Source organism: Syngnathus scovelli, chromosome 19, assembly GCF_024217435.2.
Source record: "Syngnathus scovelli strain Florida chromosome 19, RoL_Ssco_1.2, whole genome shotgun sequence".
Taxonomy (NCBI): Eukaryota; Metazoa; Chordata; class Actinopteri; order Syngnathiformes; family Syngnathidae; genus Syngnathus; species Syngnathus scovelli.
Window position 1 is genome coordinate 7,691,458 of NC_090865.1, and position 12,528 is coordinate 7,703,985.

At 47.1% G+C, this 12,528-nt stretch overlaps 2 protein-coding genes across 4 annotated transcripts in view; one reads left to right on the forward strand and one right to left on the reverse strand.

Moving 5' to 3' along the window:
* Window positions 1-3,270, forward strand: part of gabbr2 (gamma-aminobutyric acid (GABA) B receptor, 2) — a 55,526-nt gene extending 52,256 nt beyond the window's left edge. For both annotated transcript variants that reach the window (XM_049751743.2, XM_049751744.2), the window contains exon 19: window positions 327-3,270. In XM_049751743.2, coding sequence (XP_049607700.1) covers window positions 327-492 — 166 coding nt within the window. In that variant the 3' untranslated portion in view covers window positions 493-3,270. The remainder of the gene's footprint in view (window positions 1-326) is intronic.
* Window positions 2,936-11,224, reverse strand: elp2 (elongator acetyltransferase complex subunit 2). 2 transcript variants are annotated; one of them, XM_049751758.1, is made up of 20 exons: window positions 11,057-11,224; window positions 10,882-10,960; window positions 10,093-10,350; window positions 9,748-9,825; window positions 9,616-9,680; window positions 9,472-9,541; window positions 8,704-8,868; window positions 8,540-8,617; window positions 8,285-8,385; window positions 7,583-7,711; window positions 7,164-7,499; window positions 7,016-7,085; window positions 6,858-6,929; window positions 6,729-6,786; window positions 6,144-6,216; window positions 5,850-6,033; window positions 4,241-4,362; window positions 4,018-4,160; window positions 3,793-3,906; window positions 2,936-3,663 (listed from the first exon to the last, which is right to left on the reverse strand). In XM_049751758.1, exons 1-20 carry the CDS (start codon window positions 11,186-11,188, stop codon window positions 3,414-3,416), a joined length of 2,577 nt encoding a protein of 858 aa, XP_049607715.1. In that variant the 5' UTR covers window positions 11,189-11,224; the 3' UTR covers window positions 2,936-3,413. The 2 variants fall into 2 exon arrangements, with proteins under 2 accessions (XP_049607715.1, XP_049607714.1); XM_049751757.1 differs by having other exon boundaries at window positions 6,858-6,953.
* Between the last annotated feature and the right edge of the window lie 1,304 nt (window positions 11,225-12,528).

Here is a 12,528-nt window from a genome sequence, read left to right on the forward strand (position 1 = left end):
GATGTCGGAAAGAGGCTTATGTAAGGTGGCTCTGGAAATAGAGCAGAACACTGGCAGCGATTCCCCAGCCCGCTGAATGTTTGATTGCGCGCCGGGGAAAGAAAATACGGAGTGAGCTCAAATGTCGGCAAAGAGGGAGACAGACCGCGTTTTCCACAATTGTCTCAGGGGAAGCCACAATGAGCGTGACGCTCTTTGATAGCATTCATCGTCAAATACAGAATTCGATGAGATAGGCTAAAAAATTAGCAAACTTTTGTGGTAGCACGTTTCCCGCCCGCCGCGAGTCATCTTGTAATGGCATTTTGTGCTTTTTGCGTGCTTAGCATCCAGCGCCGGCTGTCCCTGCAGCTGCCTATCTTGCACCACGCCTATCTGCCATCCATAGGAGGTGTGGACGCCAGCTGCACCAGCCCCACCGACAGCCCCGGATCAAGCCCGCGCCACAGACACATGCCGCCCTCCTACCGGGTCATGGTGTCGGGCCTGTGAGCTGCGCACAGACAACGCCCTCCCCGTACACACGCACGCGCACACGCGCACACAACTGTCTTTTTGTGTGTCGGCGTCTTTTCTACGGCAGACTGACTGCTAGCATCCACGCGGAGGAGAGCCAAGCACTCTTTTGAGCCTCTTCGGGGAACTCGGTGGCCGAGCCGCTAAACACCCGCCACGGCGAGCGCGACCTTGAGAGCGAGCAGTCCCTCGCTTGCCCCGCCTCCTTACACCGCAGGTCTTTATCATTTGTGATGTTGTAAATATCGTCATGACGGCCACACCGCGGGTAACGGTGACTCTGCTCGCCGTTCAGGAAACGATCAGATGCTAATTGGTAGCTTTATATATATATTTTTGTGCTCAAGGCACTGGTTCTCAAAAATCTTAAAGTCAGATTTTTTTTTTCCATAATATAAAACCAAAATACGAGAACGTCTCTATTTTGCCTGACGAAAACGCAGATTTCGCCAATTTAGATTTAGATACAATTTTTACTCGCAACGAATGATGAAGCTCCCGAATTGTCGTATCACAAACAGCGTGTAAATTGTTGCAATGTTACAAATCTGTACCTGTATGAGATGATACATTTGTCATCGCATGACAGTCATGTCACTGTCGAAAGAAATGGAATGCAAGAAACTAGCACTAGCCCACGTCTAAAAAGTGCTGTAGCAAGCAAAATTATTCTACCAAAATTGTTGAAGCCGTCCATCCATCTTCAGCAATAAAAAGCACGACCCCTTTGTGGCTCGTGGAAATTTTGAGCGTTGTCATCTGCGAGCATATCCATCCCAATCCCGCGTTTTGGCCGCCTAGGCGTCGTTGCCAAGCGGGTCCGAGCGTCAAAGCACACTCCTCTGGCCCCCGTTGCTATGGAGATATTTGCTTATTTGGAGCAAATTTGTTGTTTTTCACCATCGGTGTCTTGGTTTTTTGTTTTTGTAAAAGGCGTCTGTCCAAGCGCTGCGCCTGTCGTCTTCTACACTCACCGTCATCATGCTGGGCACACACACACGTACACACACACTCGTACACGCACGCACACACACACACACACAGACACACACACACACTCGGGACAGCAGGAGTGCACTCCTTCCCTTCCCCCATCGAGCAGAAACTGTACTCAAGTTCTGACTTGGGAACGTAAAAGGAGCAGTAGGCGAAGTTTCAAAGTTTCAGTGTGGCTCCGCCCCCTTTTCGGAATCTTGCGCAGGACTGGCGCTCCTCGCCCAGTTGAGTCCAAACAAGAAAAATTCAGAGACGCTGAATAAAGTCCAAGTGGACATTTTCTATTCTGTGACATTCTCCGTGATTGTGTACAATTTTGCAGATACCTTGAGCACAGGTGTCCATGGATGGGATGTTTGTTTGTTTTTGGTTGTTTTTTTCCAATTAATTGTTGAGGTGTTTTTCCCTCAAGACGGCATGAAATCAAATGTAGACTTCACACAGGTGTTATCAGCTGCTCGTCCTTGTGACGTTCCCGTAAAATAAAATAAAAATAATTAAAAAAAAACTCATTTTTGAGTCGTATGAACAGGTGAGCAGACAGAATTCAACGATCCTTCGCACCGCTTTTTTATTTGCCAAATGACATGTTTTGCTGCTGTTGTTTTTTTATTATTCAAACATGAACACAATTTGGTCCAAAAGTTGTAGCCTTTCTGTTTCAAAATGACTAAGGAGTGTTAACAGAGCCGCACTGACAAGGAAAAACATATACAGTAGTCATATGGCAATAAAGTTGTTGGTTTTTAAATTAAAAATAGTATTTTTACGAGATGAAAAATGAGGGGGGGGGGAGGTTATACTGCAAGATTTCAAATAAAAGCTTTCAGAAATTTCCTTCACTTCATCTAAAATTTTTCTCCCCCAAAACTTTCATAATCTTAATTTTACTGAGAAAATGTTACATTCAAGCCTAAAAAAAAGCTGGTTTTGGTAAATTTCATCTTCAGAAACGCTTTTCCTCACGAGCAGTCGGCAGGGTGAATCTCATTTAAAAAAGGAAAGGAATTGTTAATCTATTCTCCCTCAAAACAATTCAAAATACATTTGACTTTTTTCCTTCTCAAAGCGGCCTTTTTACAAAAATCAAAGTGTCTCCGCAAGAGCCGAACGCACACTACATTCTGGATTAAAAATTGCTGTTTTGTCAATGATTGTGCTTTACTCCATAACGATACATTTATGATGATGATTATGATTATTCATGAACCAACATGCAGCAAACACTAACCAAAACTTGCGTTTGAATGCAACACGTTCAAGAAGGGCAATAACTTGTTTTCTGTTACCACACAGAGTGAACTGCAGTATATAGATATTTATATATCAGTATATATATATATATACAAAATACATAGATATATTGAAGTGTATATGTAAAAGTACCATTTCTACATTTCTTTCACAAAATATGCCACCAGGATACTTTGGAAGTCGTCTCCTTTTAATCTTTTGAATTATTTTTGGGCAAACCTTAATTTACAGTATCTGTAACTGTTATGTACAGATGAGTTATAGATATGGAAGCGTTGTATAAAAGAAAAAGTATCACATGTTGGAAACACCTGAATGTTCTTATTTGTTATTCACTTTTCTTTATTTTCTCAGAGAGCCATTAGTTGTTATTCCGGACCTGAATATGTAGGCGCTAATTGTGAGCGGAGTTTCAAAAGCGACCTTCTTTCTCGTCTGAATGTTCTGGACAGGCTTTTACGTTTCACATCATTGTTGAATAAAGTGAGACTGAAAGTGACAAAATGAGTCTTGACCTTTTTTTTCACTGCATGTATTTTCTAGAGAAGCCTTCAAGGGCATCCGAGCATTAATATGCCGCTCGGGTCGGATGGACGATTCCGGTAACGACATTACGCGGAAACGAATCTCCCTGAGATGCTGGTAGTTCACCTTTGAGAGTGGCCTTGATTTTTAATGTGCAAGGTGGCAAATTCTGCCTCACTTTTCTTTAGTTCTGTTGACTGACTGCATGGAATCGGTGAGCACGCCTTGGCATTGACGTCAAAGATCTTAACGGCATGGTCGGCACCGGCGCTGGCCAGCTGCAGCCAGGCGCTGGTGCTCTTCTCCGGGACCCCTGCCCGGCCTGGCCGGGGGCTCCAGCACAAGCGTTTGACGGCTAGCGTGTGACTTTGTCTGTTGGACAGCGCACGGTGAAGGTAAACAAGACTGCAAAGTGTGCAGGGGTACTCGCAACTAGAAGACACTCTTGTAACGCTGCTACAACAGGAGACGGAAAGCGATAAATGTCTAGCGGAAGGATACGAAGGGTCCGTTTCGCCGTATCTGATCCAGTCTTGGCCTCCGGCGGGATCTCCATCGGGCCTCCACCCGAACACAATTATCCGGCCGCACTCCAGTCCCACGGCCAGCAGGTAACTGAAGAGGAAGATGAATAAGTGTCTTGCTAAAAATGTCTTTTGAATATGATGCATGTTATTAGGTTTACGAAACTTTAGCGGTGGTGGTAGTGTTAAAAAAAAAAAAAACCTGTTGTCCGAGCAGAGCTGCGGGCAGAAGGTGACGGCCGTAGCAGAATCGCCCACATCCAAGATGGAGGAGCACGGCTTCACCTCAGCGGGAGCGACCGAGTCGTCACGCCGGTCCTTTGGACAAGGTCCCCACACCAGCACCTGGAAGACACGCAAAGTACGTAGCACGTTGTCGCGCCGTGCTGCACGTGGTGCCGTCCATGTTACGGGCGGGAGGTCACCTTTTTGTCTCGGCTGGACGTCACGAAGTATGTGCCGTCGGGACTCCAGTCACATGACCAGAGGATGCGGCTGTGCACTGACGTATCCTTCGTAGTGCGTGCGTATAAATCATACTGAGGCTCTGCACGGGCACACAACAACAACAAAAGCAGCAAATCCTAATATTATTTGTAGTAGTGGCTCATTTAAGAGAAGGACTGGTTCGCCCGGACCAACACGTCTAAGTTCTGTTCGTAAGGAATAGTTGTAGTGCAGGTATGGGCAAACTACGGCCCGCGGGCCACATCCGGCCCACGGGACCGTTTAATCCGGCCCGCCAACCCTAAATAAATTGTATTATTAAACGTTTTTTTTTTTTTCCGGTCATTTTGCCTGCAACGACTGTGTTTCCCCAGTAGATGGGGAACCACTCGCCTGCGCATTTACTACCGGAAGCCGTGTCAGAAAGCTCGGTGCACACTCACAAGTGCGTGTACGTACTCAGTAGTACGGAAATGGCGCACTCGCGCTCTATTTGTATCAGTGCCGAATTTAAAGCGTGGGCTGTGACGACAGCATTCTTGTAATTTGCGCGCCGAGCTTTCGGATACAGTTTTACGCTAAAGCCACCCACAAACCTTCCCCTGCAATCCTTCCATTAAAATGAGTCGCCCATGGAAAAGCAAGGTGGACACTGAGTGCCGAGTGTTTAAAAAGAGTGGCCAATTTGGCTCGACGTACGCGACGTGACGTTCAGCCACATGAACATCAAGATCAACCCGTCACAGATCTAGGTAAACGGACCAACACCTCGGATCTCTCCTAAGAATTGCCACAAAAAATTTTACTCCAGACTATGACACACTATCAAAAAATGGGAGATCAACAACACTGTTCCCACTGAAAATGAAGGGGAGGCTTTCAAGTTTGTTGTAAAAAAATGCATTTTGAATATGATCTGTACAAATAGCAGGGATGGAAACTAGCGACCATTCTCATTTTCAAACAATGCAGGATGCTCAAGGACATTGATGCACCACCTGTTTGTGACTAATCTTAACCTGTAAAGTTCTTAAGGCTTACTTTAAGGAAGTGTTTCCCCTTTCCTCACCTCTGTTACCAGGTGTTTGTGAGTTAAAATTCTGCTCTCATTTTCAGATACCCCTCACCGTGTTGCCGTTTTGATTACTTTATTTGGATGTATGCTTTCACCGATTCTTCAAGATGATATATTTGGTCAGAATGTTTGCCGTTTGATGTGATCTCATAAGATAAACATCTTTCATTAATCTGACCTGCAGGCACTGAAGTGATGGAGACTGTTATTCATAACAACAGTGTCGTATTTTATGACAATCACTGATAGCAGTTTTTTAGGGATTTTTTTTTTTTTTTTTTAATGCTGTTAATAAATGCATTTGTTTTCAAAAAACCTTTTTGGAATATCCATGCTTTACTACCTACTAAAGGCCAAAACCTTTTATGCAATGACCTTTACAGGTCGTTTATATTACTTCACACAAACACTACATCCATCAGCTCCTGGTTCGGCCCCCCGGTCAAAATTTAGAACCCAATTCGGCCCGCAAGTCAAAAGGTTTGCCCACCCCTGTTGTAGTGGCACAATACCTGGATGAGCCTGTTGTCTGCGCCACAGAGACCAGGTACGGTCTCTGGAGACGAGTAGCAGCATGGCGGCGTCGGGCGAGAAGGCCATCTGAGTGACAGTGAGGGCGTGGCATGGCAGCGCCTGGAGCTGGCGCCACGTGCTGGCGCTCCACAACAGCACCGACGCGTGCTCCGCCTTGGACGCCTGCCATCCAGGAAAAAAAAAAATTGCGGCTTCCATTCCTTCCTTGTGGCTCAAGAGCAGCTTGCGATGGTGGCTCTCCTTGCCCCTTCTGTTGGTTGGGCCGATGTTACCTTGCACGCTGACGCCACCACCGTCCCGCCTCTGTCAGAAGCCAGGCAGAACATCTCAAAGCCGTGGCCGTACCTGGAAAAGGACAATTTGTCAGGGTGCCATTAAGGCTAAACGATGCACTCTAGTCAAACCGGGGCAACAAACGGGCATCATGTGTCATCTTTATGGCAAAATGACTTGTAAATGGAATTAACAACAGGAGGCAGGCAATGCATAGGCTGGACGCTGTGTGTGTGTGCGCGTGTGTGTGCGTAGTAAAGTGGGCTGATGAAAAGAAGGCAAGAGCATCATTTTCACATGCAATTAAGCCTCAGGGCCCAAAGCAAAACAAACAATTCCATCTCGCTGCATTGGAAACCTTTACAAAGGGGAAAAGTCATTTTCATGTCGCCCAAGAGAATGTTACATTTGTTTTTGTTTTTTTTAGCTTGTGGGTCCAATTGGGGGCCGTGCTAAATAAATGCGCAAGGCGAAATGGACGTGACATTTGCAAAAGAAAATGGATGCAAATATTGGGCTGTCAGTCGTAGGGACCAATCAGGAGGCTTGGACTGCTAATGCAAAGAGGGCTGATGGATACTCACAGTTTTTGCACCTCGGGCCAAAGTGTGTTCTGCAGCAGATGATCTTCCGGTGGAGGTTCTGCAAACAAGCAAGCGTACGTCGTGGTTGTGGTCGTAAAGGTGGTGACACCAAGGAGGCAAGTAGCGTACCGCTCATGTTGATAGGGTGGAAGTTAGACTCTTGATATCGGTCAGAGGCGCCGCTGAACTTCTCCTCGCCGTCTTTGAATGATAGAACAGGATCAGCTGTCAATCATACCCAAGATGTTGGAAATGGCACAAATGACATGCCGGCCCTGAAATCTGACCTTGAAAGACAGCCTTGTTGGACAAGCCCAAGGCGGGCGTGCTGGCGCCTTCAGGCAGCCGGGCGCAGTCCTGCCGAGGGGGACGTGGATGAGTCACGAAAGCTTTTCCACACGAAAGCTTTTCGAACAACTACGGACAGATCCTCACGTCGGACGCCAGCAGCTCTTCCCTGGACGTCCCTGAAATGTTGGCCAAGTTGTCCACGAAATTGCGCGGCGCCTGGAAGACGCGTAGAACCTTCTCGTCGGCGCCCGACACGAAGCGGAAGCGGCCCAGCACGGCCAGGCATTGCACGTCGTAGCCGTGGATTTGCGGACGTGCAATTTCGTGCCAGCTGGGCCGCGGCCGCCCGCTCCACGGCGTGAAGAGGCGGGCGGTCTGGTCTGAGCTCACGCTCAGCACAAACTGGCCTTCGGGATCCCAGATCAGGTCCTGGACGGCGTCAAAGTGGCCCGACAGCACCACGTCGGGCCTCCACTCGCCCTGGCAGAGGAGACGCACGATTGATGAAGAATCCTAAAGCAGCGTCGAGCTACACGGACAGCGCGAACGAGTGGAGTTCCAACCGAGTCGGCGTCCTTGCTCCACAAGTGGAGAGCACCGTGGAAGGCGTGCGCCAGGATCATGCAACCGTCCGGACTCATCTGGCCGCCGTAGAAGCCCAGTGTGTTACCGCCCACCTCCCCGACACGCACCTGCGCCCAGAAACAAACAAAAAAAGACTGCATTTGGAGAAGTCATGACATAGATCAACATTTTTAATTCCATCTTCTACCTCACAGTAAACAGAGTAGCCCTAAACATAGCCCAACGCTGATAGGATATTGTGATTTCCTGGGAATGGTGTAGGGGTGTTTGTCTGAAAACCGAGATTTGCATACCATCCGTTTCATAGCTTGCTTAACGGCTGATGCACCCAAGAAGAGTCGAAGCCTTTTATGAGCTGGCGCTGGCAAAAGAGACAAAATGCTAATTCGCCAGCGCACCTTTGATGCGCGCTCGAGTGCGCCTGTGCCATGTTAAGCTTCCTGTGCAGACTGAGCACCAGTCGCTTCAAAGCAGCCACCTCTCGTTTCTACAGATGGTTCACACCCGAGTGAACTTCAAACAGCCACATAATGATTTTCTTGCACGGCCGGTGCCTTTGTGCGTCGCTTCGGGTGCTAATCGCTCTTTTGAAATTGAAGCGGCGCAAACGCGATTGGTCGAGAGATGAGCAGGCGTCATTCACTCTACTCTGGCAAAACAAGACCGGCGCTACAACTCACCTGCTCTGTCCAGACTCCAGATTCCTGGTCCGGCTTCCAGATGATCATGGTCCTGTCCATGGAGGCTGAGAGCAAACTGAGCGGCTCTTGCTTCTCGCCGCCTGCAGGGGGCGACATAAACGACATTCACCCCACACCGGACTAGAAAGTTCCCGGGATGCCTGACACCAAGACAACTACCAAGACAGCTCGTTTCCATTCCAGGAGCCCAAGAGTTGACCAAATGGTACACTTAGTTCCTCCAAATGTCCTTACCCCCATGAGGCTGCCAGTGTACGCCATACACCCAGTTCTCGTGTCCTGCCAACACCGTTTCCAGAGCCACTGCAAAGACTAAAAGACGCCAAAAGGCGCACAGTCGAAAACCCAGTTTGGCAAGATAAGCAGCGGTTAGTTGATGAGCTTGGAGCGCGGCTCGCCTCGGTCCTCCTCTTGCCACTCCACTCCAAAAACGTCCTCTTTCATTCTGATGACAGCGTCATCCCGGTCGCCCTCGGGCCGGGCGCCGCTCCCGGGCTTGGCGCGCAGCCGCCACACTCGGATGAGACAGTCCTGCGAGCAGCTGGCCAGCAGCAGCTCGCTGCCTGCACAAACATACACGCACACGCACGTTTGGGTGCACCAGTCGAGTCGGTGGGGTGCAAGTTGGACGGGCTGATTGAAGTTCATGATTAACAAATATATTGGGTGGATGTTTTTTTCATAAACAATTAACAAAGAACATTTTGTGGCGTACCACAAGTGCTAATAGTATTAGTCCACCTTGGAGCCGGTGACAGACGAGCCAAGTAATAAATATCCGGCAGCAGGCGGGAGACAAAACGAACACGCTCCACCGTCTCACCGCGTGAGCGATGTCAGCTCTGGCCTCGTTGGGCGCGGTGATGAACGGCGACGGGGGCGAAAAGTGACGCTTGGCCGCCTTCGTAAAGGCGGTGGGGCGGAGGAGGAAGTCTTTATTGTTTGTCAATGGGTGGGTGACGCGGCGCGGTTAAACTTAATGAGGGTTTGTTTTGGGCCGCTGCCAAAAGCCATGCTGGACTGCCCATTTAGGTGGCAAAACTGTGGGCCGGACTCACTGTTGTCATCTGTTGGTTGAAGCTTCATCTGCCAATGTGATGAGTTAACGATTCACCTTGTTTATTGTCTATTTCGGCAGCGACCCAGTCAATCGCATAGAAGCTCACCTATGGCTGTCCAGGCAACGCCACGCACCCAGTCCTCATGTCCCTGCAGTGTCAGGACTCTCTGCAGCTTCTGCAGAGCAACGTTCAGACATCAAACATAATTTTCTTGTTCAGATTCCAAATGACAAGCAAGCATAAACTCACCTCCTCTCGGGACTGCACGTACAGGTGGACCCAAGAGTCGTCGCCCCCGCAGGCCAGAACAGGAACTGCGATGAGAGACAGCGTATGACAAGTCAGGAAAATAATGAGCACAACTAGAACGCGGCGGCGTACCTCGAGTGCCTGGCAACAGAGCCAGGGAGACGTCCATCACGAACCCGTTGCCCAATGTTAGCGAGTGGAGACACTCGGCTGCAGAAAACAAACATTTGTTGTACGTATATGGTGTTCCCGGCATAAAGTACGTTTGCCTCCTTCTCAATTTATGATTTTCTTTTTTTAGCATGTTTATCACAGTTGTTTATGGATCATCAAGCACATTTTAACATCTTACATAATGACAATTCAAGTCAATTGAAAATACATTTTCTAAATGATATGACGTCCCTAAAATATATCAAATGAAAATGAGAAGGTGGCAAATATTATTTCAACGTGTTGACATTCTTCGGCTCATACCCTCTTTGGTGTCACCGCAGCGCCACAGCCTAACGCTAGAGTCTGCCGCTGCAGAGGCCACCAGGATACTGGTGCCAACGTAGAGGGCGTCCACAGTGCAAACGGCACCCGTGTGGCCTTTGCACTCCACCGACTGGATAAACTGCACACAAGAAGGGAATTGTGCTCTTTGGCGGCAGAGGTTCCCCTCGCCATTCTGAGCAGCCCAAAGCAGGATGCGGCTGTCCGAGCCTCCTGAGACCAGATGGGTCTCGGCACCTGTGGTGTGAAAAACCCAACAGAATAAACTTTCATAGAGCACAATTATATCCTTTGGATTCAAGTTAATTGAATGGTGCGTTTGTGCAAACCCTTTGGTTTTCTGCTATAAAGTAAAAAAATGTCAAGAATAGCCTACTAGAACTAGAGCATCCGAACTTAATTTGGGGTCAGTCTGACACTATAAATGGTGGCAGATATGCGCTGAGTTGGAATGTGACTGGCTCCTGAAAGCCATATCCCCACTTATAATAATATGTGCACATATTTGCAGTCACAGTATTGTTTTAAACACATTTATTTAATCAAAGTTCTTGTTGTTGATTACTCTCTAATGTTGTTGAGGGAAGCACAACTCAAAATACAACCATTATAAATAATGACATCTCTTTTAATGGCAATCTAATACCTCGTATGGTAGCCAACAATAACAATGCAACACCCCCCTCTAGAAGGAAGAAAGCGGTATCACACCATGGCTCGGGTCTTAGACGCGACAACTTGCATGTGTATTTTTTGGAATAAACTCACCACCGTCTTCTTTATAGACCCACTGGACGGCGTTGACTCTTGCTGTGTGGCCATTCAGCATTGACAAAACTCGTCTTTCCTGTGATCGAAAGCCCCAAATATTCTTTTTAGCTCAGAGATTGTTAATAGTGGAAAATTCACGGCCAAATGTGACAAAAATGACTTATGTCCCTACCTGCGGGTCGTACAGTGCTACGGAGTGACATGTCCCAAAAGCGAGCGACCCCCCGCGGCCCCAAGACACGACGTTGGGCGTCCTGTTAGCCGAACAGGCGACATGGCATGTTTCGAGCCTGAGCGTCGCCATTTTGCTGCAGGATTTCGAAAGACGATGGCGTCATAGTTGAGGGCGGCCGTAGTGCAACACAAACTGAGATACTTGGTCTGCCTTTGGATTAATTGAAAATATAACAAATTCCAACATATAAACGAATAAAAACAATGCAATAATAAAAACTAAAATACGCACACAAATGACACACTATCAAATAAATTACAATAAATAACACCGATAATGAAAACAATAGACTAAGAGAAAGCAAAATTAATATAATAGTAAAAAATATGACACAACCAAAACTAGATGAAAAACTATTATTACTTAATAAATAATAATGATGATGAACAAAAACATTTAGTTTTGTTTTCAATTAAATCAGGAACATAAAGTGCACCTTCGAAATATAACCGCGAGGGGGCAAAATACACTCACGTAAATACTAAACGGACAGTACAGTTCTGTAGTTTACTGAATGTACTGGATTGTATGTTACCTTTTTTTTCGTTTTTAGTAATTCCCACACTCCACTAGATTAGTTTTGATGCTTTTTTTTCGTTTTTAGTAATTCCCACTCTCCACTAGATTAGTTTTGATGCTTTTTTTTCGATTTTGTTTTGAGTGAAGTCAACAAAATAGAACAGACATTTCTGTAAACGGCAGCGACTCCATCCCCAGACAAGCAAACGAAGCCCATTTGACACGCTGCTGACACGACAGTCACAATGTAAACCTCTCTCAATGTTGACTGTGTTGAATAATTGGTCGCAGCAGAGCTACCGTGCTTGTTAAATAAAAAGCCCTGAGGCCTTTTTTTTAGGGGGGTGGGGGGGGGGGGGGGGGTCAAGGGCTGAGGTGACACTTTAGTCACCAAGAGTTGTCAGCAGTCTACGAGCAGCGACAAAGTGGAAAGCAAAGGTCTTTGTTTACTGTCAACCGTTGTCTGCTGGTTGAAGAATGTTGACACAATAGGACTCAAGGCAGATCAATGCGTCATTATTATTTTAATTTATTCATTTGACTTAAATGCAGCTGTAACTACATACACCAAGGCAAGCCTGGCGTAGGGCGGAATGCTTGTACTTTTCAGCAGACCCCCCAAAATAGCATGTTTGTGCAACCATTACCATGTCTGGTGTTTGCTTTTACACAGCACCCAGCCGGCTGCTAAACGTCGTCATCAGTATGCCGCTGATGATGTAACAGCGGAAACGGAGACGCTGTTATTTTGAATTTTTTGCTGTTTGTCTTTAAATAAGCCCATTTGTGCCTGAGGTGGCGACAACGTAGCAAACCCGTTCCTCATTAGTGTGACTCCAATCCAGTTGCCGCTGCATTGGAATGTTATTTATGATTGCCAACAAACTAAC

Coding starts and splice junctions, on each gene's coding strand:
- elp2 (XM_049751757.1), bottom strand. CDS start 11,188: ATGGCGACGCTCAGGCTCGAAACATGCCATGTCGCCTGTTCGGCTAAC. Junction 7,500..7,582: donor GGAGCAAGGACGCCGACTCG/GTTGGAACTCCA, acceptor CTCCTCTGCCAG/GGCGAGTGGAGGCCCGACGT. Junction 3,664..3,792: donor TACGGCGAAACGGACCCTTC/GTATCCTTCCGC, acceptor GCTGTCCAACAG/ACAAAGTCACACGCTAGCCG.